Source organism: Chiloscyllium plagiosum, chromosome 22 (genome assembly GCF_004010195.1).
Source record: "Chiloscyllium plagiosum isolate BGI_BamShark_2017 chromosome 22, ASM401019v2, whole genome shotgun sequence".
NCBI classification, from domain to species: domain Eukaryota; kingdom Metazoa; phylum Chordata; class Chondrichthyes; order Orectolobiformes; family Hemiscylliidae; genus Chiloscyllium; species Chiloscyllium plagiosum.
The window spans coordinates 42,563,790-42,591,249 of NC_057731.1; the positions used below are offsets into that span (position 1 = coordinate 42,563,790).

At 41.3% G+C, this 27,460-nt stretch overlaps 1 protein-coding gene across 4 annotated transcripts in view; it reads right to left on the reverse strand.

Annotated features, from left to right (window-relative positions):
• The window catches only part of entpd1 (ectonucleoside triphosphate diphosphohydrolase 1), a 121,268-nt gene extending 94,257 nt beyond the window's left edge, over positions 1 to 27,011 (reverse strand). For 2 of the 4 annotated variants that reach the window (XM_043712871.1, XM_043712869.1), the window contains exon 1: positions 26,913 to 27,009. In XM_043712871.1, the coding sequence (XP_043568806.1) occupies positions 26,913 to 26,931 (19 nt within the window). In that variant the 5' untranslated portion in view covers positions 26,932 to 27,009. Of the gene's footprint in view, positions 1 to 26,912 lie in introns of all 4 variants that reach the window. The other 2 variants (XR_006314956.1, XM_043712870.1) reach the window with 2 other exon arrangements.
• Positions 27,012 to 27,460: the final 449 nt, after the last annotated feature.

Below are 27,460 nucleotides of genomic sequence, written 5' to 3' on the forward strand. Positions count from 1 at the left end.
AGTGTTCCCAATATAGTAGCACCAGTCTCTCTATATCCCAATGCACAAGACCCAGTCTCAATATCTCAATAAACATGTACACATGAATGTCCCGTTAAGATAGAAACTGCTGCAAGGCCTCTAGCGGTCTGCTGATTAGATCCAGCATCAGGTCTCTCCATATCCCAATGCACAAGACCCAGTCTCAATATCCCGACTACACTAGATCCAGTCACTCAGTATCCCAGTACATCAGGTCATGTTCAATGTTACAGTAGACCAGGGCCAACCTTGGTATGCCAAATACTCCAGACCCAGAAAATATCCTGTGTAAGACAAATCCAGTTTCACTATTCCAGTATACCAGGCTTAGTACAGCATTCCCAGGACACCAGGCCCAGACTATCCATCTCCTGATACACAAACCAGTCTCAGTATTGCAAGAGTACCCAGCCCAGTCTCAATATCTCTGGCTCATGAGGCCCATTTTCAGTATCACCAATACATAAGGTCCAGTCTCTCAATATCCCTAGTATATCAGGTCAGGCCTCTCAGTATCCATATTCCTGTAGGCTCAGTCTCTCATTATCCCCAGTAAATCTATCCCACTCTCAGAAGGCCCAGTCTTAATAACTCCAGCACACCAGCCAAGTCTCAGTATTCCTGAATACCAGGCCCCAACTTTCAGCATACTAGGACTAATCTCAGTTTATACACAGCAAAATATAACATGTCCTAATCTCCAGGGCATTGAGCAAACAGTGAAAAATGTAAAAGATGGCTTCTGCAGGCACTAGGTTGTATTATAAATTGCTGAGAGTTAGAAAAAATATTTTCCACTCAAGTCAGTTAACTTGCGGATTTAATGTTAAGTATTGTATGCTAAAGTGACTCTGAAAGGTAGTACTCACTCTTAAACTGGGTCTCGTTTCCAGCCTTCAATGGCACACAATATAACACAGGACTCAGGCCCATCACTATGCAGAGTAAGCTTGTACAGAATAGATTCCAAACACAAACAATAAAAATTTTCTGATAAAGAGTTCCGCCAGCTGTACTGTGGGTGGTTGTTTTAGGTATAAATACAGAAACGTCACTGAGGCTTTAGTGACTTTTAATGCTGGAGGTTTCATTGGGTTAAGATCCTGGGATTCACACCCATAGTAAATATGCTGCTTTATGTATTGATGTGTTGTAACTTGTTAACATTTGAAGGGCCCAAATGAGAGAATGTTTTAAGTTGAGTATTCCTCTTACTCATGAACAGCTCTGAATGGATCACTTCACCCCAGAGAAATCAATGATTATTAGTCAGGAAACATTAAGATTGCCAGACTGTTAGTCCTCCAGCACATACTTTTGGCCAGTGAGCCACACTGAAGGGAAAGGCACCGGTTCTGATTTTGGTCTGTTCTGTGGCTTCTGAACTCAAGTTGATCCAGCAGTGCAGTGATTTAAGTTGGCCTCAGTGCCCCTCAGAATTAAAGTAAACCATCCAGGAATTCTCTTCCTGATGGCGAGAAAGTGATGTTAGCTAAACATGTACACATGAATGTCCAGTTAAGATAGAAACTGCTGCAAGGCCTCTAGCTGTCTGCTGATTAGATCCAGCATCAGGTTGCTTGATCTTGTGCTCTAAACCAATACTTCTATCTGCTTATTGAGATTCTTCAGTATCTCTGGCTGTGGGTATCCAAACATACTCTGTCCACAATGCAGCTTGTTCCTTCTCACCTATGTAAAACTCTTCGACTGTAACATTTATTTACATATGCACATTGTAGGTTCCCAAATGCAGCTCTCTTTTTAAACCCATCTCTTCACATGCTCATTCCACACTGGAATCTTCTTTCTCTTGGTAGAGTCATGTGATCAGTTACATCATCATGACTTATAATAAATCTCTGAGGAGAAGGGCTAATGCCCGAAACGTCGATTCTCCTGTTCCCTAGATGCTGCCTGACCTGCTGCGCTTTTCCAGCAACACATTTCCATCTCTTATAATAAATCTCACCATGTCAAACAAGCGTCTCAAGTTACTCCATGGTTATCGGCACATACACTCACTCACATACCTCACTCACACACACATATAAAATCAAATATATATCAATACATATTCACAGATAGATTTAACCTATCTGGTAGGTGCCACAACATCTAAACAGGTATACAGTCTGATGGGATATCAGAGTTTATGTTCCACTTGGGCCATCTTTCACCTGACCCTTTCAGCATTCCTTTTCTGAAGGATCACAGAATTGTTTCCACACAAAAAAAGATCATCCCTTCCATTGGGTCTACCCTGGCTCGGAGTTCACTCCCTACCTTCTTCCCATACCCTTGCACATTCTTCCTTTTTAGACAGCCATTTAATTCCCTCTCGAATGCCTCAATTGGCTCTGTCTGCACCATACTTTCAGGTAGTAGTTTCCAGACCTTGACTAATTGCTGCATGAAAACTTTCTCTCATGTCACCATTGCTTCTATCAAGTGCTGTAAATTTATGCCCTCTGATTCCTTATGCTTCCACCAATAGGAACAGTCTCTGCCCTCCACTATGTCTAACTCCTTCAGGATTTCGATCAAATCTCCTCTCAATCTTCTCTTCTCCAAGGAAAACAATCCCAACTCCCCCAATTTATTTCCATAACTGAAATCCCTCATTGTTGGAACTGTTTTTGTGAATCTTTTCTGCATTTCTCTAATGCCTTCACATAGAGTCGTAAAAACGTACAGCATGGAAACAGACCCTTCAAACCCTTCCTATCCACATACCCATCAGATGTTTTTTAAATGTTGTAACTGTACCAGCCTCTACCACTTCCTCTGGCAGCTCATTCCATAGATGCCCCACTCTTTGTGAGAAAAAGTCACCCTTAGGTTTAGGGTGAGAGGAAAAAAATTTAAAAGAGACCTATGCCCTCTAGTTCTGGACTCCACAATCCAGGGAAAAGACCTTGTCTATTTACCCTATCCATGTGCCTCATGATTTTATGAACCTCTGTGGAGTTGCAGGCAGATAGGATAGTGAAAAAGGCATTTGGTATGCTTCCCTTTATTGGTCAGAGCATTGGGTATCGGAGTTGGGAGGTCATTTTGCAGCTGTACAGGACATTGGTTTGGCCACTTTTAGAATATTCTGGTCTCCCTCCTATCAGAACGATGTTGTGAAACCTGAAAGATTTACAAAGGTGTTGACAGGGTTGGAGGGTTTGAGCTACAGGGAGAGGCTGAATAGGCTGGGACTATTTTCCCTGGAGCGTCGGAGGCTGAGGGGTGACCTTCTTTTCTAAAGTGTGGTGCCCAGAAACTGGATGACATATTCCAGCTGAAGTTTTGCATACAAGCTTCGCAAATTGTTTTTGATGCCATATGCTTATTAAGAAAGCAAGTTGTGAAGAAAATACAAAAGCTCTGCAAGGATTATGTAAATAGGCAGATAGCAGTATGGTATGCAGTTGTCCACTTTGGCGGGAAGGACAGAAAAAGGAAAAACAGGATATTATTTCAAAAGAGACATTCTGCAGAATGCTGAGGGAACTGAGAGATCTGGATATCCTTGTAAGTGAATCATAAAAAGTTGCCATTTAGGTGCAGCAGATGTGGTACAGCGGAGATTGTGGTATGTTGGTAAATGTCATTGAATTGTGATGCAAAAGCCCAGGCAAATGCTCAGGGGACATTGATTCAAACCCAAACCGAGTGACTGGTGGAATCAGAACAACAAAATTTGGAATTGAAACCTAGTTGCAATAACAGTGACCATAAAACTATCATTGATTGTTGTAAAGAATTTATCTGGTACACTAATGTCCTGAAGGGAAGGAAATCTGTCATCCTCTGTGAATCCTTATTCACAGAAAATTGGTTGAATTAGCGAGATCCAAAACTTGTACTGCTCTGGTCCTCTTACGTAAGAAGAAACAGTTTTGAAGCAGTTTTGAAAAGGTTCACTCAGTTGATTCATTGGATGAAAGGGTTGTCTTATGAGGAAAGGTTGAGTCTTTCCTCATTGATACTTAGGTGATCTTATGGAAACAAGAATGATTCTGAAGAGGCTTAATAGAATAGATGCTGAATTGATGTGTCTTTGTATGGGAGAAGTTGGAACTACAGGCGTAATCTAAAAAAAAGTCATTTAAGATGGAGATGAATTTCAATTTCTATTTTCAGAAGTTAATTATTCTTGGGAATTTTCGTTTTCAGAGAGTAGTGGAGAGTGAGTCATTGAAGGTAATTAAGGATAATTTGACAGATTTTTGATCAATAAGGGTATCAAAGTTTTATGAAGGAGAGGCACCAAATGTGGAGGTGAGGTTGCAGTCAGATCAGCCATGATCATATGGAATAGTGAAGCAGGCTTAAATGAGAAAAATAGCCTGGTCCTGCTCCTATTTATGATGATATCCATTCTTTCTTGATTCCATTACAAATGTACCCAAATTCCTCTGTTCCTGCACCAACTTTAGAATCATACCCTTTAAGTTATACTTTCTCTGCAAACAATGACCACCTCCAACAAGTGAGATAATAATCATCACTTGATTGGCACCACATCCACCACCTTCAACAGTCACTTCCTTCACCACAGATGCAGAATGATCACAGTGTGAACCAACTCTTCAAGGCTCTTTCAAACATATGACCTCTAACCCATAGAAAGACAAAGGCAGATGTTTAGGAACACTTCTCCAAGGCGAATGGGTTCCAATCAATGCAGCTGCTTTATCCTGGATGACGTTGAGCTTCTTGAGTTGATGGTCTTGCACTTATCCAGGCAACTGGAGAATATTCCTTTATACTCCTGACTTGTGCCTTATAGATAAAAGAAACAAGATCAGGGGAGACAGGAGGTGAAGTTACTCACCACAGAATTCCTAGTCTTTGACCTGCTCTTGGAGCCACAGTTTTTATATGACTAGTCCAGTTGAGTTTTCGGTCAATGGAAAACCCCAGAATGTTGTTTCTGGGGGATTCAATCTTGGTAGTGCCTTTAATGTCAAGGGGAGATGGTAAGATTCTCTCTTATTGGAGCTGGATGTTGATTAGTAGAGAGACAACAAATGAAAACAGCATGATTTTGAAGTAAATGCAGAGCATCTTAATGTGAAACTATAATCGCTGCTTCTCACTGTCACTGTGTCATAGCCATGGAATTCTTTCCAAAAGCACTGTGGGTGCTCCACCTTGTCAAGAGCAATTAGGCAACAGCAACAAATGCTGGCCTAGCCAGTGATGTCCACAGCCCAAGAACATATCAATAAAGAAAAAGACACTTAATTCTTTTTTGCCATCTTTAATGATTTGTACACATAGGAATCTAGGTTCCTCTGCTCCTGCACCCCATTTCAACTTGTGCTATTTATTCTATATTATCTTGCCTTGCTGTTCCTACCAAAATATATCATATCACAATCGTCAACGTTAAATTTAGTCTGCTGCACTGTATTTTGTAGATGGTACACACTGCTGCTATTGCATATCAGTCTGAAGGAAGTGATTGTTGAATGTGGTGCCAATCAAGTGATTATATCTGCAGACCACACCAGCATGGCTATTCCTTCACTATTGCAGATGGACAAGTTTGCGTATACTCCTCCATTAAGTTTGTTTAATTGTCCATTACCATATGTAGTGGGACTGCAGAGTTTAAATATGACCCTTTGAATATGGAATTGCTTAGCTCTGTCTATCATCTACTGTTTACAGCATTTGGCATCCAAGTAATGCTGTTTTGTAGCTTCACCAGGTTGACACCTCATTTTCAGGTACACTTATTACTGTTCCTGATATGCCCTCTTGCATTCTTTATTGAGCCGGCTTGATCCTCTGGCTTGGTAATATAACATACTATCTCTGGTTAAAGGGGTGAAGCACAAAAATGAAAGGCAAGGCACAAAAAGGAAGGGATGGTGTGAGCACCAGGTAGGTGAATGAGAGCCAATGAGGCAAGAGAATAACCTGATGTGACATCCTAGTCCAGTCCATGAGCTGGGTGTATGGTCCCAAAGTGCTCAGTATTCTTCCAGTAGTATTATAATATCATTTGCTGGTGCAGCCCATGATGCAGCATGGAAATGCACAGGAGCACTGTAAGTGAATCAGAGTTGTTAGAGGCTGATACACGCTGAATGTCAAATGCTTGTGGACATGGGGTGCAAGATGCCAGTGCTCATGGAGAATGTCCTGAAATGTGGTGCCTAGTTTCCAACATGGAGTTTGTCCAAAGCAAGCAATGAGCTGAATTCACCAAGTATCCACTCTAGTTTCCATTTCAAATTTTCTTGATGCGAGCCTCTTAAGCAAATTAGGCAAGAAAGGAGGCTGAATATTAATGAGGAGAGTTGGGCTGTTAGAAGTGTTTTAACAACCAATGTCAGGCAGTTGGCAACTCACCACTGCTCAGCAAGAATCTTAACACTCCACTTGTAAAAAGCATAAAAACAAATTGTGCAGGTTCCTCCCAGCTGAGATGAGCAGCAACGCACTTGTCACCCAATTCTGTCACACTTCTCACCATAGTTTAAATCATTCAGACCTTGATAGGATTCAGTCCATTGTTTGTAAAGCTTTCTTACCACTGACATTAACTTGGCTGGCCTGTTGCTTGCTTATCCTTATTTCTGAACAAACTTGTTACATTTGCAAGTCTCCAGTTCTCTGATATCACTCCTGCACCTCATGGTATTTGCAAGATTACGACCACTGCCTCCACAATTCTCAACCCTATATCCCTCAGTATCCTCAGATGCATCTGACCCAGTCATGGTGATTATCAGCCATATGTCTGTCCATTCTTTCTGATATTTCCTCTTCTGTCAATTTTCAGCCTAGCTGGTGTTTGAATGATGTAGTCTTCCACTGTGAGTTTGGCAGCATCCTTTTCTTGGTAGAGACATACGTAAAGTAATAATTTAGTACCTCTAACATACCACCTGCTCCCAAGTTTAAATCCCTTTTATTGGTCCCTATAACATATTAAGTAACAAAAGTGGAGACAGGAAATTCTCAGCAAGTCCTGCATACTTGTGCAGAAAGAAAGAATTAATGTTCCAGGACATGAACTCCATTATGATGAATAGCCATTGACCTGATCGATTGCACAGAGGTAGATTTGGTGGCAGGAGAGAAGGAAATATTTTGAAAATGGTGCTGCAGGTTGGCTATGATGGTGTTGTCTGCCCAAGCCAGTTTTGCCAGATGCAGGGGAGTATTAAGCAGCAGCAGCAGGCAGCCCACTAACTAACTAAATTGGGAACATGTGGGGATACTACTAGCAGCAGAGTGGCCTCTGATTGCTTTAAAGGGTTTTCAAATCCATAAAGGCAGACTCCCAGAGCTGAGCCAGTAGCCCATGAAATCTCATTAATTTATTCCTTATCCACATCTCTTTGACACAAAGCTAAAGACACAGCCACAGATTCTCCTATGGAGTGCCTTACAACATTCCCCCACCATCCCAACATTTATTTAACGCTTTCAATATACTAAAATGTCTCAGGGTCAAACATGTCAGGGCTGAGAACAGAGTGGCTTCATCTCAAGCTCTTGCCAGGGAGAAAGATGCAATCAATGACCAATATAAAGACTGAAAGAACTGTGGATACCGTAAATCAGAAACAAAAACACAGACATGCTGGAAATGCTCAGCAGGTCTGGTGGCAAAGAAGAAAACTCAGTTAACATTTCGGGGTCCGGTGACCCTCCCTCAGAGAAAGGGTTACCAGACCCAAAATGTTAACTCTGATTTCTCTTTATAGATGCCGCCAGACCTGCTGGACCAGTAAGAAGGCTTTGGAGTAGCGACCAAAAACAGCAGCTATAATCTTCTTGTATTTAACTGATGGAAATTTCTGCTGATCCAGTCCTTATTTAAGCAGAAGCTCCTTGGATGCTGCCTGAATTGCTGCGCTCTTCTAGCACCACTAATCCAGAATCTGGTTTCCAGCATCTGCAGTCATTGTTTTTACCCTATACCAATAATTTAGTTGAGGAATCAAAAGGGGTGGTGCTGAGGTAGTTTGGCATACATGTGAAAACTGACATTTTTGTTATGTTGAACATACATATAGAGGGTATGTTAGGGAGGATATACTGAGGCCCAAGATGAGGGACCCAGTGCTTTACCTTCTCACACAGCAGGAAGACAGGATGCACAGTTTAACGGCTGCAGCTTCGGAGGACTGCAGATGTGTAAACAAAATCAAACATGTGTATTTTTGGAAGAAGGGATTAAATGAGAAACTACAGAAATAATTGAAAGCAAAGCCAATATAAAAAAGTAATAAATGTAAACAAAGTTGGATAAGAGAAACAGAAAAGTTAGCATAAGGGAACTAAGTTTAAGACTACGTGATTTTAAGTTTAAGGCCTGGCTGCACAGATCATTTAAGTAGAAAGTGTGGCCTCTGGTATTTCGGAAGTCAGGGTCCGAGATGACCATATGTGCAGGAAGTGCTTCCAGCTGCAGAAATTAGAGCTCGGAGTTTCAGAGCTTGAACAATGCCTGGAGTCACTGAGACACATCCTGGAGGTTGAGAGTTATGTGGATAGCATATTCAGAGAGCTGGTCACACCAAAACTAGAGTGTCTGGAGGAATCAAGGAGTTGCTGGTCGCCAGGCATGTCCAAGAGAAGCAGGCAGGTAGTCCCTCTCATTCTGCTCTCAAATCGCTTTTCCATCTTGATAACTGATGAGGGTGCTGTGCTCAGGAGAATGCAGTCAGAGCGATGTCTGTGGCATGACAAGTTCAGCTATACAGGAGAGGAAGAAAAAGAAAGGAGAGGCAACAGTGATAGAAAATTCATTCATTACAGTAACAGACAAACACTTCTGTGGCCAACTTGAATCTAGGATGGTATTTTACCTCCCTGGCGTAAGGGTCCGGATGGTCACTAAACAACATCCTTTTGGGGGAAAGAGTGAACAGCCAGAGGTCATGGTCCATGTTGGCCCCAATGACTTAGGTAGGAAATTCTGTCATCAGAATTTAAGGAGCAAAGTAGAAAGTTAGCAAGCAGGACTTTAGATAAAGTAACCTCAGAATATTCTCAATGCTATCTGGAAGTGAGTACAGAAACAGGGAGATAAGGCAAAATAACGTGTGACTGGAAAGATGATGCAAGAGGGAGGGCTTTTGGTTCCTCAAACCAGCACTGGTTCTGGAGAAGATGGCATCTATACAAGCCAGACAGGTTGCACCTGAATAGAGCTGGGACTGAATTCCTTGCAAGACATTTTTCCAATTCCATTGGGAAGACTTCAAAGTAACTTGGCAGGAGTGTTGGAACTAATGAAGATGCAACTGACACCAGTACAAACAATAGCAGGTTGGTAGGTGAAGTCAGAGAAAGATGGAAAAAATAAAGTGAAACTCAGTAGTACAATGCTTGTACGTGACTGCATGGAATCCAGCTAGTAAGATTGGAGAGGTATAGGCGTAAACTGTCAAGTGGAATTTTGACGTCATGGTGATAACAGACACCTGGCTCAAGGAAAGGCAAAACTAAAGAATATTAAATATTCCCAGTCCAAGGTATTCAGAAAAATTTAAAAAAGGAAGAAAAGGAGGAAAAGTGGCAGTATTTAGTTAAGGAAGGCACTGCAATGCTGGAGAAAGAGGATGTCTTAGAGGGTCCATCACAGAATCAGTTTCACTGGAACTAAGAGAACAAAAATGGTACAATTACATAGCTCTGGAAAAGCACAGCAGGCCAGGCAGTATTTGTGGAGCAGGAGAGTCACATTTCAGGCATGAAGGGCTTATGCTCAAAACATCGATGCTCCAAGCCCTTCATGCCTGAAATGTTGACTCTCCTGCTCCACAGATACTGCCCGACCTGCTGTGCTTTTGCAGCGCCGCACTCTCGACTCTGATCTCCAGCATCAGGCAGTCCTTGCTTTCTCTCATTGCTACGTGTGGACCACTAACTAGTGGAAAGGATGTAGAAGAGCAAATCTGCAGGGATGCCAAACTTCTTGAGTATTTATAATGTGAGTCTTCAATTTCCCAAGCATAGAGTGTGATATTTGTATTGTACAGGGCAGTGAGGGCAAATATTCCTGGATTGCATGCAGGAAAGCTTTTTACAGCAGTATGTTGAACAGGAAAAATGCACTGTTGGACCTAGTTCTTGGAAAGGAGATGGATCAAGTGTCAGTGGAGGTACATTTAGGAAACAATAATCATTGTATTGTAAAGTTCAGAATAATGTCAGGGAATGACATGCCATAATCCAGAATGAGAAAAATCAGCTGGCAGAGTGCGGACTTCAGTGGGGCAAATACAGACCCGAGTACCAGGAGAAGTATCAAAGGTTCAAATCATGGTGAAAAAGGCAAATAAGGGAAGCAAAGAGGAATTATGAGAAAAGACTGGTAATCAACATAAAGTCTGTCTTTACCAAAAATAGAGATGCTACCTAAGCCATGGTGACAGAGGAGGGAATTCAGTTACTGGAAGGGTTCAAAATTGGTAGGGCACAAGTGTTGGGTAGACTGTTGGTACTTAAAATTGACAAGGCTCTGGGACTGAGTGGGAGGAATCCAAGGTTCTTGAAGGAAATGAGAATGGAAAATGATGGAAACAAATGGTTCCTGCACTGTCTGCAATTTTTGGTCTTACCCGCACTTGTGGGAGGTGCCCAAAATCTGGAAAATTGCAAACATTATGATCTTGTTCAAGAAAACTATAATGATAATCCCAACAATTATAGATCAGAGAGTTTAACTTCAATTGTTTTGAGAGACAATCATTCCGGACAGAATTGGTAATTACATGAAAAAGGATGGGTTGATTAGGAAGAGCCAGCACAGATTCCCAAAGGGAAAAATCATCTTTAATTAACTTGCTGGAATTTTTTGAAGCGATAACAAAAAGACTTGATGAAGATAATGCTGTGGATGTAGTGTACTTGGATATACAGAAGGTATTTAATACAAAGTTGGCTGAGCGAAAGGACACAAAGTAACGGTCAATGGATATTTTTCAGGCTGGAGAAGGACTTGTAATGGGGTTCCCAGAAATCACTAAAGGAAACTTGATTTTCCTGAAATATGCTAACAATTTAGACTTGGTGTGCAGGAAGCAACTTCAAAGATTGCAGACGAATGCAAAAAACTTGAAAAAAAACTGTAAAATGTGAGGCAGCCAGTATAGAACTCCAGAAGGATATTGTTGAGTTGGTCGAGTGGCCAGATATATGGCAAATTGGTCAGGTTGGCCTCCTCGAGATATCCCAGCATTGCAGAAGCCAGCTGTCTGCCAATTCAATTCACCCCATGTGATGTCAAGAAACGGTTGGAGGTTCTGCATAATGCAAAGGCTACGGGCCCTGACAACATTCCTGCAACAGTACTGAAGATGTGTGCTCCAGGAATTGCTAGACTTCTGCCGAAGCTGTGCCAGTAAAGCTACAACATGACATCTGCCTGACAACATGGAAAATTGTCCAGGTTTGTCCTGTATACAAAAAGCAGGATAAATCCAACCTTGCCAATTACCAGTCCATCAGTCTATTCTTGATCGTCAGTAAAGTGATGGAAGAGGTCATCACAGAGCTATCAAGCAGCACCAGGTTTGGGTTCTATTCAGGGCAACTTAGCTCCTGACCTCATTATATCCTTGATTCCAACATGGACAAAAGAGCTGAATTCCAGAGATGAGGTGTATGTGACAGCCCATGGCATCAAGGTCGCATTTGACCAAGTGTGGCATCAAGCAGCCCTAGCAAAACTGGAGTCAATAGGAATCAGGGAGCTAACTCACCGCTAGTTGGAGTCATATGTGTCACAAACAAAACTTTGTAGTTATTGGAGGTCAGTAATCTCGGCCCCAGGACATCACTACAGGAGTTCTTCAGGGTAGTGTCCTAGACCAAACCATCTTTGGCTGCTTTATCAAGGACTTTGTTCCATCATAAGATCAGAAATGGGTATGCTCAATGATTCCATAATATTCACCACCATTCACAATCCTCAGATACTAAAGCAGCCCCTGTCCAAATGTGACAAGACTTCAATAATATCCAGACTTGTGCTGAAAAGTGGCAAGTAACACTAGTGCTACAAGTGTGGGGCAATGACCATCTCAAATGAGAGACAATCTAACCACCTCTCCTTGACATTCAACGGGATTGTCATCACCGAATTCCCCCTTATCAATATCCTAACAATCACCGTTAATCAGAAACTAAACTTGACTCTCCATATCGATACAATGCCTACAAAGGCAGGTCAGATGCTAGGAATACTGCAATGTGTAACCACCTCCTGACTCCCTAAGCCTGCCCACCATCTAAAACACACAAGTCAGGAGTATAATGGAATATTCCCCAGTGGCCTGGATGGGTGCAGCTCCAGCAACACAAGATGCTTGACACCATCTAGGACAAAGCAGCCCACTTGACTGCTACTACATCAACACCTCTACGGCTTCTTCTGGCAGCTTGTTCCATATTTGCACTACCCACTGTGTTAAAACATTACCCCTCAGATCCCTTTTAAATCGTTCCCCTCTTACCTTAACCCTATGCCCTTGTTAGACCTCAGCCGAAGTACTACATACAATTCTGGGCACCACATAATAGGGAGGAAGTGAACACATTGGAGAGCGCAGAAGAGATTTACAAGAATGTTTCCAGGGATGAAGTGATCCCACAGCCTAAGCTTTGCTATCCTGCCACAACCTGCCATGAATGGTGGTAAACAATTAAACGACTTACTGAAGGAGGAATGTGATGATGCTGTCACTTTAACAAGGTTATTTTGTCCTTGGGTTTTTTTTTAAAAAGTAGGAGAAGGTCATAAAGGCAGAGGTGCCAAAATGTCTGGAAAAATCCTAGTTTAACAATGGTAGGGGAGTGCCCAATTCTCCTAGTTCAGATTTTTTTCGAGTTTGGTTTAGTTGTCAGAAGCTGCAGTCCAGAGAAAAGTATCCAGCTCAGCAAATGATTCTTGACTGACCTTTTTCTCTAAAATCTCTCCTGCCACTGTTTGAATTTACCTTTTGCCAAGGAGTGTGTTTATGGGATGTTACAGGAATTGAAACAGTTCCTTGGTTAAGTTGCTGTATTGAGTCAGTTAGGTTTTCTAATAGTTAAGTTATTCTGAATTCTGTTTTTAAGATTACTTAGTGTGGAAACAGGCCCTTCAACCCAACAAGTTCACACAGACCCACCGAAGCGCAACCCACCCAGACATATTCCCCTACATTTACCCCTGTCCCTAACACTACGGGCAATTTAACATGGCCAATTCACCTGACTTGTACATTTTTGGACTGCGGGAGGAAATCTGAGGCACCCGGAGGAAACCCACGCAGACACGGGGAGAATGTGCAAACTCCACACAGTCAGTCAGTCAGTCGCCTGAGATGGGAATTGAACCCGGGTCTCTGGCACTGTGAGGCAGTAGTGCTAACCACTGTGTCACCGTGCCGCCCACTTTTGTTCACGTTTCAACAGTAGTGATTAAATAAATTCTGTTTTGCTTAAAGCTGACTGGTTTGACCAGCTGGAATATCCACTTCACATCTGTCTTTAAAATAAGAAAACGTTAAGGTCTAAGCTACTTGAATTTTGAGGGGATCTGGTCCATAACAGGAAGCTCCACAAATATCCCCATCCTCCATGATGGAAGAGCCCGACAAATCAGTGCAAAAGACAAGGTTGAAGCATTCGCAGCAATCTTCAGCCAGACGTGCTGAGTGGATGATCCATTTCGGTCTCCTCCAAAGATTCCCAGCATCACAGCTACCAGTCTTTAACCAATTCAATTCACTCCACGTGATATCAAGAAATAGTTGGAGGCACTGGATAGTGCAAAGGCTATGGGACCTGACAACATTACGCAATGGTACTGAAGACTTTACTGTTCCAGAATATGCCTCTCCCCTGGCCAAGCTCTTCCAGTAGTTACAATATCTACCTGATAATGTGGAAAATTGCACACAAAACGCAGGACAACTCCAATCCAGCCAATAACTACCCCATTAGTCGACTCTTGATCATCAGTAAAGTGATGGAAGAGGCCATCAACAGTGCTATCAAGCAGAACATCGAACAATACAGCACAGAAACTGGCCCTTCGGTCCACGATGTTGTGATGAATATGATGCTAAATTAAGCTGATCCCTTCTGCCTGCCCTTGTTCTATATTCCTCCATTCTTTGCATATTCATACACTTATCTAAAAGTCCCTTAAACATTCCTATCATATTTGCTACCACCACCACTCCTAGCAGCACATTCTAGACTCCTACCACCTCTATCTAAAATCAGCAATAACCTGCTCAATGATGCCCCGTTTGGGGTCCGCCAGAGCCACTCAAATTCAGACCTCATTACATTCTTGCTTTAAGCATAGACGAAAGAGCTGAATTCCAGACAGGAAGTGAGAATGATGGGGAGGAACCATTCCTCAGAAAAGGAACAAGAACACGAGGACATAGATTGAAAGTGACAGGCAACAATAAGGGTAAAGACAGGAAAAACTTATTTGATTCAGCGAGTGATTCAGGTATAGAATCAACTGCCTGGAAGTGTGTTGGAAGCAGATTCAATCGAGATATTCAACAGGGCATTGAATAATATTTGGATAAAAATAATGTGTAAAGGTGTCAGGAAAAAAACAGAAGATTAACATTTGGCAATGATGCTCATTTAGTGAGTCAGTGCAGGCATGATGAGCTGAATGGCTTCCTTTTGTATTGTAACACTTCTGTGATTGTGTAAAGACCCTAATTTCTTTCTGGTTTCAAATCTTTCATAGGTGAGGAGAATTTGATAACCACTATGCCATAGAATCATTGCATCAGATTTCCATTTCCTGACTGGGAATCAAAACATGGGACATGGTGGTGAGAATACTGAATCTTAACCAAGAAAGCCAAAAAGGATGGATTCAAACTATCAATTCCTGGGTTGTGGGCCCAGCATGTGAACATTTCTCCATCTCATCAGGGTAGTGGGCAGGCTGTCAAAGTAGCTAGCTGATGTAATTTCTTGAATCAAACAGCATTTCCAGTGTGCTGTAGCCTATTGTTGCCCTGTATATAAGCTCACATAATATATCCCACAAACATTTTTGAGACAACTACCTTGAAGTTTATTAACACTAATTGTTTACTTTGCTAGATGCATGAGTTCTATTCTTATCAATTTAATGTACATTATATGCACATAGCGGACTGTCATCTAACTTTCTTAAAAGCACTCTGCCTGTCTGGACTGGAATTTGTGCCATAATGTAACATCCTCCCTTTTCCCTTTTAAGAATGGGAATGCTTTTCTGAGAAATACATAGTTATGTGCATCCTTATACATTATAGAAACATAAAAAAATAGAAAAAAGGTGTAGGCCATTCAGCCCTTTGAGCCTGCTCCACCATTCAAAATAATTATACTTGATCATCCAACTGCACCTTGTTCCTGCTTTCTCCCCATACTTTTGATTCCTTTAGTCTTAAGACCTATATCCAATTCATTCTTGACAACATTCCATGTTTGCCACTTCAAATCTTTCTGTGGCAGATAATTCCACAGGCTTGTCACTCTACAGGTGGAGAAATTCCTCCTTGTCTCAATTCTAAATGGCCTATCCCATAACCTTAGAATGGAGGAATCTATATTCCTCCATTCTTTATATATTCATATACTGATCTAAAAAGTCCCTTAAACATTCCGATCATAGTTACTTCTAGTTCTGGATTCCCAGGTAATTAGCAATATCCTTCTTGTGTTTGCACAGTCTAGTCCTGTTAGAATTTATAGGTTTCTACAGGATCCCACACCCCATTTTTCTACATTCAAGTGAATATAAACCTAACTGATTAAGTTTATCTTCATTGATTCCGGAGATCACAGGACTGATCTGTCTGGTAAACCTTCATTGCAGTCCCTCCAGAGCCAAACTTCCCTTCTTCAGATAAAGAGAGCAAAACTGCACACAATACTCTGTGTAGCTTCACCAAGGTCTTGTACAATTGCAGCAAGACATCACTGCTCCTCTACTTGAACCTTCTCATAATGAGGGCGAACATATCATTTGCCTTCTTCACCATCTGCTGCACCTGCATGCTTCCTTTCAGTGACTGACTTACAAGAATATCCAGGTCTTGTTGCAACTTCCCCTTTCCCCTGGCATTCAGATAATAATCAGCTTTTTTGATTTTATGACCAAAAATGTTTAACTTCATATTTAACATCATCATACTTCATCTGCCATGCATTTCCCCACTCACTCAACTTGTCTAAACCACATTGAAGCATCTCTACAACCTCCTCACAGTCCACCCTCGGAATGTTTAGCTAAAGTTTTGGTGAATGTATAAGATGACGGTATCTAGTCCTTATATAATTATCAAAACATAGCTGAGTAGACTCAGTCTGTGGTGTGCTGTCTGTTATCAAAGATAGGTCCATATTATTATTACATAGAACATCAAACAATACAGCACAGAAATGGGCCCTTCGGCCCACGATGTTGTGTTGAACATGACACCAAATTAAACTAATCCCTTGTGCCTGTCCTCGGTCTATATTCCTCCATTCTTTATATATTCATATACTGTTCTAAAAAGTCCCTTAAACATTCCGATCATATTTGCTATCACCACTCCTGACAGCATGTTCTAGACTCCCACAACCCTTTAAAAACTTGCTCCTCACATCTCCTTTGAACTTGCCCCTTCTCACCTTAAAACGCACACCCCTAGGATTAGACACTTAAACTCTGGGAAAAGATTCTGACTATCAACCCTATCTATGCATCTCATAATTTTATAGACATATGAAATCTCCCGTCAGCCTCTCCTAATAGCTCATATTTGCTAATCCAGGCAGCATTCTGGTAAACCTCTTCTGCATCCTCTTCAAAGCCTCCACATCCTTCCTGTAACATAGTAATTGAATGCAACACTCCAAGTGTGGCCAAACAAAAGGCTTATAAAGCTGCAACATGACATTCTGACTCTTGTACTCACCTCTCCAAGCCAAAAAGACAAGTATGCTATATGCTTTCTTTACCACCCTAACAACTTGCATGGTCACTTTTTTTATTATTTGGGAATTCTAAAGTGGAGATAAATGGTGCTGTGAAGTTCTCATTTTTTTTTGAAGAATCGTTTGGAATGCCATTGGAAACAGTGAGCTAAAAGACAGCCCTTCTGAAATAAATCATGTAACCTAAACTAAATGTCTCAGCAAGCTACCTGGTCAGATAATTGCTGCTTATTGTCTACTAGAGCTTTTATGACCTTGTAAGTGGGTCTGTTTGATGACTAGTATGATATTTCCAGTCTTTGAGTTGACATACTGTGTGATGGGTGATTAATACTATGCAGTTGAGATTTGTTGTCTAATTTTTGCAGGACTTCACCATTGTCCATTGCAATGTAATAAGACGTAGGCTAGACACAATAGCATAGTATCTTCCCACAAATCTGTATGAACTCTGATGGCTTGGCCTGCTTCAAGTTTGGATAATCGTCTTCATGCTGTTGTACCCATTTCACCTTTCTTCCCAAGGTGTTAATTTAGTGGTAATATCACTGGACTAGTAATCCAGAATCCCAGGTTAAGATTCCGAGGACATGGGTTCAAATCCCACCATGAGAAATGGTGAAATTTGAATTCAATAAAAATCCAGAGTTAAATGAAAATCATGTGACTATTGCTGATTGTTATTAAAATCCCTTTTCGTTTACAAGGGTTCTTTGGAGAAGGAAATCTGCCATTCTTATTGGGTCCAGCCTATTTGTGACTCCAGACCCACAGAAATGCAGTTGACTCATAACTGCTCTCAGCAGGCCACTCAATTCAAAGACAATTTGGGATGGACAATAAATGCTAGCCTCACCAATAATGCCCACATGTTCTAAGGTGAATTTTTAAAAAAAGTACCGTGCACATGTGGTTGAGTGGTGAGAGTGTGGGATGAACATTTTGTAGATATATCTTCCAAACAAGAGAGCTGCAGGGAGGGGAAACTGTAACCTTGAAGAGTAGCATGTTGATTTTGCAAAGCGATCCGAATATCTCAGTAATTCACTTTACATTTGGTTATCCTGAATTTTACTACAAGAACAGTGCATTCTGTAAGATAATTCCATTAAGGGTAGGGAGAGAAACATTAATAGGCCATTTCTTACATGTCTTGGAAGGATGCACTAGTGTACTGTAGATCATTATCAAACACAATCTGTTGAGTACATCAATCATACTGAACATGACGAACAATAAGTTTGCTTTATTGCACACAAGAGAATTTGGTGGAATAGTCACTCACCAGAATGTACAGGGCAACCCCATAACCACAGAAATGTTTCCTGTGGATGGAACATATTATATGGAATGTTCCAGAACCAGGAGGCTGCCAGGGAGGTACTTTTCCTATTGATATGAATGGGTTTGCTCCTATCTGCGGTTTTGGGCTTCCACGGTAGATCCTGGAACGTAACTCCCTTGGGGGTGGGGGGGGGGATGAACATGGTCTACCATATCTTGATATAGAACTTTTGGAATTTTGACCTGCTTGCCTTTGAAGATTACATTCTTTGTAAATCCTAGTCTATATTTGATTGGCCATACAGAATGTGTTTGCTGTGACCTGTTGGATATCTTTGTGTCTCCTGCTGATGATGATTTTCTTGAGCTGTTGCAGCTGACTGTTATCTGATACAGCCTACTGAAACTGCTCTGCTTGTCTGAGGCCAAATGAACGAGGTCAATGTTAGTGTTATCTTATAATTCAGATTCAATAACATCCACTTTTAAGTCTGTGGAAATACCTTGGTTCGTAGTAGGATTTGGGAGTTAACTAGCAGCATCAGAAAGTTATTTGGAAGCCTGGCTTGCCCTGTATTTCAGAAGTAATTGCTGGAGTTGAGGAAATGCACTTCTGATTTTCTACAGATCATTTCCAATAATGTCTGATTGACAAGAACAATTATATACTTGCTGAACAGATAAATGTGCAACTGCTGTCTCCTGAAAACAACAGCAAGATTTTTTTTTCCCAGTTTTGAAGTAGTTTGCCTGAGCTGTGCTAAGGCCCTTAGGACCAAATGCAATAGGCTTGTCATCATGAAATGGAATTGTTCAGAGACCATTCTGGGATGCATTACTTCCAACGTGGTGAGTCTAGGGGGATTATAATATTAAAGAACATGCTGACTGGGTGATAAAGCATTTTTGAGACATTGGAGAACATGTTGGCGGTCTTCCTGTCAAATGTTTAATGTATTTTTGCAGAGAAGCTCGTGAAGAGGAGAAGTTTTGATGGCAAATTTCAAAGCATTTAGTTAGACAGTTGAAAAACCCGAGACATTTCTGTAAATCAGCTTTGTTTGTGGTATAGGCATTTTCCATATTCTCTCTAGTTTGCTGGCATCAGGTCTGGTACCACTCAAAGAAGTTGATTTGGCTTATGTTATCTGACATTTTTGTCGTTGAAAACAGACCATATATCCCTGTCACTGACATGAACAGAAGGAGGCTTATGCCATGTTCATGTTTAGTCCTTCTGAGAATTGAGTGTGATACGGAGACAACCTGGTAGATTTGCAATGATATATCCAAATGTGGTTGGAATATATTCCATCTGATGGATAATCCAAATGAAAGTGTTCCTACAATTGTCAGTTCTTATGACTCCATGAAAGATGTAAGGACAATTTTCATTCTTAACATCAAACTTGAAAAAAATATTTGGCTCCTGAGAATTTAAGATTAAGCTCTTCCAGTGTAGGACATTTTTCCTTAAATTCAATATTTAGTTTGCCTTGCATCTAAACATACATGCAGAATGCCATATTTCTTCAAGTAGTAGAATTGCACCAATCGGTATGATGCTCAGCTTTTGAAATGCTATTATTTTGTACCAAGGAACCCAATTCCAATTTGAGCTTTCCTTGAATGTGAGGCTGCACTTATGAGAAGGGTTGATAGTGGGATCAGCATCATCACTCAGTTGTAATGCTATATCACCTTTAAAGTTGCTGATAGTATCGAACCTGGATATAGGCCAGTCAGGTAGGTGATGGATATACTTGATGTTGAGATCTGGAATTTTTGGTGGTGCAACTGGTGGATTAGTTATTTCATCGTTTGTAATAGTAATTAAACTTGTGCATGCTGGTAGACTAATAATTGTTGGTCCTGCTGTTTCAATCAAATAAATGCTTTGGGCATCCATCCCAAGGGAATATATGGATATTCAAGTCATAGAGTGCAAGAGATGTCAGACCCATTGGAAGTAATTACCTGATTGTACGGAGAGCATTATTCCAGTTTGCTGAGTAAATCGCATAGAAAATACCTAAAGAGGTTATATTTGCATTTGTACCTTTACTAAACACTGCAGTTCATGCATATTGTCCATACATTTTTGGGGTATAATCACTTGGATGGAAGTAAAAACTTCAGCTTATCTGATAGTGTCCACTTGCTATGTCAAATTGACCATATACACTGCCCATCTGGCCTCTCTAAGCTGTGTTGCAGGTACTTCTTGTTGACATGCTTGCATCAGCACAGGTTGCAGCATTTTCATCTTAGTTGTAGTTATAATTTCAGTTCTAACCCAGGTAGATGAAGAGGAATGGCAGATAGAAAAAGACGTCTTCACAGCTGTCACTACAGCTGTCATCTTTTCAGCCTTTAATATCGAAGAGTTGGCACTAACCAGCTGTCAACATTAGTTTTCATTGGCTACTTGCTACCATCATAACATGGTTTCTCGAGTCAAATATCATTGCTAGTTTGGTAAGGGCTAAGTGTTGTTGCAGGGTATTTGCCCATTGGAAGTTTAAACTTTCTGGGGAATTCCCACATAGAATTGCATTGAGAATTCTGCAGTTGCCAGTTGGTATCTTCTGGGGTAGATTGGGTCTCCCATTGCCTAAAGACTGGAAGATCAAGGCCCAGGTTTCAAACATATTATAATGGAGAAGGCAACAAACTATAGGATCAAAAAGTGTGGTGCTGGAAAAGCACAGCAGGTCAGGCAGTATCCGAGGAGCAGGAGAGTCGACATTTCGGGCATAAGCCCTTCATCAGGAAGGTTGACTCCGACTCTCCAGCATCTGCAGCCCTCACTTTCTCCAACAAACTACTGTATAGGGATCTGGTCCAAAATGCTTAATGTCTTAGAATCATGTCATTACGAAGATCAGATATTTCATGGACATTGATGACCATCTGATTCTGTTTCTTACGATATTAAATAGTTAATTAATGTGTCTTCAACTATTAAGTACTGCACTGTCAGTAATGATCACCAAGTACAAAACATTCAAAGAATGCACAGGAACCACAAACTGCAAATGTCTCATTCAAACACTATATAATGGTCACAGCTCAAAACCACACTGACATACGTACAAAAGTGACAAATTTTCTGACACATTCACAAATGTTTTATGATAATGGGTGCAATTAGTCATCATTAGATAAGGCAAAAGTTAGTCAGAGGGACTCACAATGAATTTTTTAAAGCATGCATGTTTCAATAAATAAATTGAAATTTGTGAAAAGTTATGTGTTTTGCCAATGAAAATTAATGCCAAGACTTTAACAGTGAGTTTTCAGGATGTGCTAAGAGGTCTTTAATAGATGGAGCAGGTAGAAAGAATCAAAGAACAAATTAAATTTTGTGCTTTTTATATAGGGTAATTCTAAACAAAAGTGATAAATTATGTTTAATTCATAGATGGCATTAGACAAATGCAGCCTGGACACCCTAGTAGAAGAAATAGAAAGAGAACAGCAAAAAATGTATTCAAATGTATTACTGACATTGGACATTTAGAATTGAACAGGAAATTCTGCAAACTTTCAGCATATATGGAAAATTGTTTTACAGATTGGAAAGTTATAGCAAGAGATCATTGTCAAGGCTCAGTAATGGGACAGGCCAAGGGTCAGAAACAGAGACACAAACTGAGGGTGAGTAAGGGGACACAGGCTGAGAGTCGAAAACAGAGACTCAGACCAAGAATCAGTAATAGATTCACATACTGAGGGTCAGAAATGGAGACACAAACTGAGGGTCAGAAACAGAGTCATAAGCTAAGGGTCCCTGACTGTGGGACTTAAGATCATTGGCCCAGATCTTTTGATGGGATGATCACTGCAGTGGTATGGACTGGATTTGCACATCAAGATCAAATGGAAGTCCTAATGCAACTGATTCCACAGGAATAGTCCGAGATGCCGAAACTTCTGATAGACGATTACTTAGCATTTGGACATTTCAAAAGAAAGTCCCTGACTCGGAATGCGCACTCTGTATGAACATTTATCGATAAGACTATTGCCCAAGAACTCGAAAATGCTTCTTTTGTAATTAAAACGTTATATGTTTCTGTACACAAGTTACATTACAAAAGTCACATTTGCTGGTAACTTCCTCCACAATTCAATCTCCTCAAATGTCAATTTTAATCTGATTTCTTCTGTGAAGTGCATTTAAAACTGCTGTACAAATGTAAGTTGTTGCTGTTGTTCTTCTTAGGTAGCTAATGTCTTCACCAAACCCCAAGTTACTATTTCATCTTCCACTGGAGTCCATGTACAATGCTTTAGCTAGTGTGAAGGGAATTATGGCCAAAAAATTAGAGCAATCAAATAAGACTGGCAATACCATTAACTGTGCCCCAACTCTGACCCAAACTTTGAGCATTTAACTAGGTCCTCTGGACTGGGAATCATCACTAGAACTGGGCTATAAGCTAAAACCCAATACTCCTCAACAATTCCAAAATAGTTCAAAACACATTTTTAGAGCTTCGCTTTGCAGCTAATTATTACCATGAATACTCAGTGATATTTGATGTGATAGAGTAAAGGAGGTTCTAATGTGTGTTTAATAAACATGATAATTTGGAGCTGCACTGATAAGCAAAGATAATTACACAAAGAAAATTCACATTAAAATAATTACACAATGGAAATAATGATTGAAAAAGGTCCACATACAGAGGAGGAGGTGCTAGGTGTCTTAAAACGCATAAAGGTGGCTAAATCTCCAGGACCTGATCAAGTGTATCCTCAAAATCTGTGGGAAACTATGGAAGTGATTGCTGAGCCTCTTGCTGAGATATCTGTATCACTGATAATCACAGGTAATATGCGAGAAGACTGGAAGTTGGCTAATGTGGTGCCATTATTTAGGAAAGGTGGTAAGGAAAGGCCAGGGAACTATTGACTGGTGAATCTGACATCAATGGTGAACAAATTCCTGGAGGGAAACCCAAGGGACAGGATTTACATGTATTTGGATAGGCAAGAAGTGAATATGGATAGTCAACTTGGTTTTGTGCGTGGGAAATCATGCCTAATTAACTTGGGTTAGCTTTTGAATAAGTAATGAATAGGATTGATGAGGGAAGAGCAGTGTTCATGATCTATATGGACTTCATTAAGATATTCAACAAGGTTCCTTGTGGCAGAATGGTTAGCAAGGTTAGATTACATGGAATATAGGAAGAACTAGCTATTTGAAGACAGAACTGGCTTGAAGGCAGAAGACAGAACAGAATTGAGAAAGATCTTCTTCACCCAGAGGGTTGAAAGTCTATGGAATTACCTGCCCAATGAAGTAGTTGATGCTACTTCAGTAAATGTTTTTAAAGTTAAGATAGATTTCTTTGAACAATAATGGAATTAAGGGTTACGGTGAGAGGTCGGGTAAGTGGAGCTGAGGCCATGAAAAAGGTCAATCATGATCTTATTGAATGGCAGAGCAGGCTCAAAAGGCCAGATGGCCAACTCCTGCTCCTAGTTCATATGTTCTTATGACAGAGGGTGATGGTGGAGGGTTGCTTTTCAGACTGGAGACCTGTGACCAGTGGTGTGCCACTACTTTTCGTCATTTACATAAATGATTTGGATGTGAACATTGGAGATGTAGTTCATAAGCCTGCAGAGGACACCAAACTTGGAGGTGTAGTGGGCAGCGAAAAAGATTGCTTAAGAGTGCAACAGGTTCTTGATCAGATGGACCAGTGGACTGAGGAGTGGCAGATGGAGTTTAATTTAAATGTGAGGTGCTGCATTTTGGAGAGGCAAATCAGAGCAGGTCTTACACACTTAATGGTCAGGCCTTAGGGAGTGTTGCTGAACAAAGAGACCTTGGAGTGCAGGTTCATAGCTCCTTGAAAGTGGAATTGCAGGTTGATAAGATAGTGAAGGCGGCATTTGGTATGCTTTCCTTTATTGGTCAGAGTATTGAGTATAGCAGTTGGGAGGTCATGTTGCGGCTGTCCAGGACATTGGTTAGGCCACTTTTGGAGTATTGCGTATAATTCTGGTCTCCTTCCTATTGGAAAGATGTTGTGCAACCTGAAAGGGTTCAGAAAAGATTTACAAAGATGTTGCCAGGGTTGGAGGATTTGAGCTATAAGGAGAAGCTGAATAGGCTGGGGGTGTTTTCCCTGGAGCGTTGGAGGCTGAAGGGTGACCTTACCGAAGTTTATAAAATCATGAGGGGCATGGATAAGATTAATAGACAAAGTCTTTTCCTTGGGGTGGGGAAGTCCAGAACCAGAGGGCATAGATTTAGGGTGAGAGGGGAAAGATTTAAAAAGAATCTAGGAGGCAACTTTTTCGCACAAAAGGTGGTGTGTGTATGGAATGAGCTGCCAGCGGAAGTGGTGGAGCTGAGGCAATTACAATATTTAAAAGGCATTTGGATGGGTATATGAATAGGAAGGGTTTGGAGGGATATGGGCCAAGTGCTGGCGAATGGGACTAGATTCGTTTAGGATATCTGGTCAGCATGAATGAAATTGACCATCCTGAAGAAGGGCTCATGCCCGAAACGTCGATTCTCCTGCTCCTTGGATGCTGCCTGACCTGCTGCGCTTTTCCAGCAACACATTTTCAGCAAAGGATCTGTTTCCATGCTATACATCTGTGACTCTATAATGTATATGCTTCCACTGGAGGCAAGGTTCAATTCCTATAATGAGGGGATGGGTTTTTGATTAGATTTCCCTACAGTATGGAAACAGGCCCTTCAGCCCTACAAACCCACACCAACCCTCTGAAGAGTAACCCATCCAGACCTATTCCTTGTCCTAAATCTACCCCTGACTAATGCACCGAACACTACAGGCAATTCACCTAACCTGCACATCTTTGGATTGTGGGAGGAACCTTGAGCACCCAGAGGAAACCCACACAGTCACAGGGAGAATGTGCAAACTCCACACAGACAGTTGCCCGAGGCTAGAATCGAACCCCGTTCTCTGATGCTGTGAGGCAGCAGTGCTAGCCACTGAGCCAACCTGCCACCCTTTTTCTAGAGATATTGAGCAAATTGGGCCTAGACTTATCAGAGTTTAGAAGAATGAAACATAATCTTATTGAAACATAAAATATTCTAATAAGTGGGCTTGGCACACTTCAGGGGAGTCTATTGCTAGGGAGTGGTTAAAAAGGGGGACTTCTACTTAAAACAGAGAGGAGGAAGAATTTCTCCTTAAAAAGGTCACAAGAACCAGGAATTCACTTTTCTAGTAATCAAGGCTGAGTTAGACAGGCTGAGCAGATTTTTAATCGACAGGGCAAGGGGAACAGGAAAGAGGAATGAGGCAACAATCAGCTCTTAATCAACTAATGTTCTTATAGGACTGGCTTAAGGGAATGAATTACATATTTCTGCTTTTATCTTTCATCTCTTGGACAGACCCCGAGACCCAGAATTATGTTCCTTTCATCCATTCCCAGAGCTCCTTCCTGCAACAGATTTTCTCAGTATCAGTGTGATATTCAGATGTGTGGAGATTTAGCAGATGGACCTGCACGGGTAGGGTAAGGTCGGGTGGGGGGGGCGAAGAGATATGAAGTTTCAAGCTATTATTTAACTGTCGGTCAGCAAGGTGGGGCGAGAGGCAAACGGGTTTGTCGCAAGTTAGGTAACAAGCATGAGAGTTTTGGCTTATATAAAGTTTTCGGTGAACAGAACCGGTCAGTTCGTTTCTCAGAGAAGTGACATAGTGGAGTCTTGAGACAACAAAGGCACAAGCGAGGGGTTCAGCGGTAGACCAGCCGATTATCACAAGAAGCGGAAATAGGTGGATATAATAACCCCAAAGGTGAGAAACAGTCCGGTTCCACCTCAAAGGATGGAAATTCAGTCCACGGCTGGGCAAGGGAGTTTGTGACGTGGGGTCAAAGGCAAGGATTTTGTTTATCCAAATGTTTATTTAGAGGAAACTCCTGTTTAACTAGTAAGCAGCCTGACTAGAAACGGTTCAGTCTGTAGGCTTTTGCAGACTGAAACTTAACAATGACAAGGCAGGTTCAGACAGTGCCTGTCACACAAACTTGGGTCTCGCTCCTTTTAGGTCTGTTTGTATGGCCGTGTTAGCAAAAGATGTCGCTGAGGTGGTAATTGTCATTTCAAGACTGCGACTGCGACACATACAGTGAGAGCCCATATACCGGCCTGCGTAACACCCTGTACAAGCTTATCTCAGAGGCACAGGCTGCATCTGCATAGAATTCCTATATTGTGAGCCATTAGCCTGGCTAGTCTCAGTGAATTTGCATTTAAGGATTTTACAGTAAAATGAACGATGGCTTAGTCCAAGTGTTCAGCTGATGTCCGCAGTAGGTTTTTTCAAAACATTTCATTTATTTGCTTTAAGTGACGCTTGTGAGACAAATGCTAGGCGGCAGTCTGAAATCACGAGGTACAATTCATTCTAAAACATCTTTGAATTTTCCCGGATTTAATCCATCACTAGCAACTCCATACCCTCCCTGCAAAAAAGATTTCCACCCCAGTCCAACACCGGCACCTCCAGTCCATGCAACTGACTAACAATGACTTTGGTCACTTTCAGTTTTACCCCTGCCCGCCACCTTCTCAATGATTTGCTTTCTTCCTTTCAGTGGCTAAGTTTGGACAGATTTCCCCCTACCTTGCCGTGCTCCAACCATCTCAGCGCTTTGTACCGCTCTCTAACTCCAGAGGGTTCCGTTTGTCTGCTTTCTGCCAACTCGGGGACTGCTTTTTACAACAGTGGGAGGAGTCACAGATCTGATAAACCTCTCAGGCTGAACAGGGCGAAATTAATTCCATTCTTTTTACAAGGATAAACGAACGAACACTTCCTCAGCCTTTCTGGGTTTTTTTTTTCAAACACCGGCAGAGGAATACAATAACAAAATCCTGCGGATGTTTGATATCTGAATCCAAACAAATTTCTAGTCTGGAACATCTGTTTGAACTACAATAAAAGGTCTTCATACACAAGCATGTTCCCTTTCTTCATACACAAGCATGTTCCCTTTCTTCTACACCAATTATTTGCTCCTCTGTTACCAGATATTAACATGGGGCAAATTAATTCAACGAGGAGAAAGTGAGGTCTGCAGATGCTGGAGATCAAAGTTGAAACTTTATTGCTGGAACAGCACAGCAGGTCAGGCAGCATCCAGGGAACAGGAGATTCGACGTTTCGGGCAC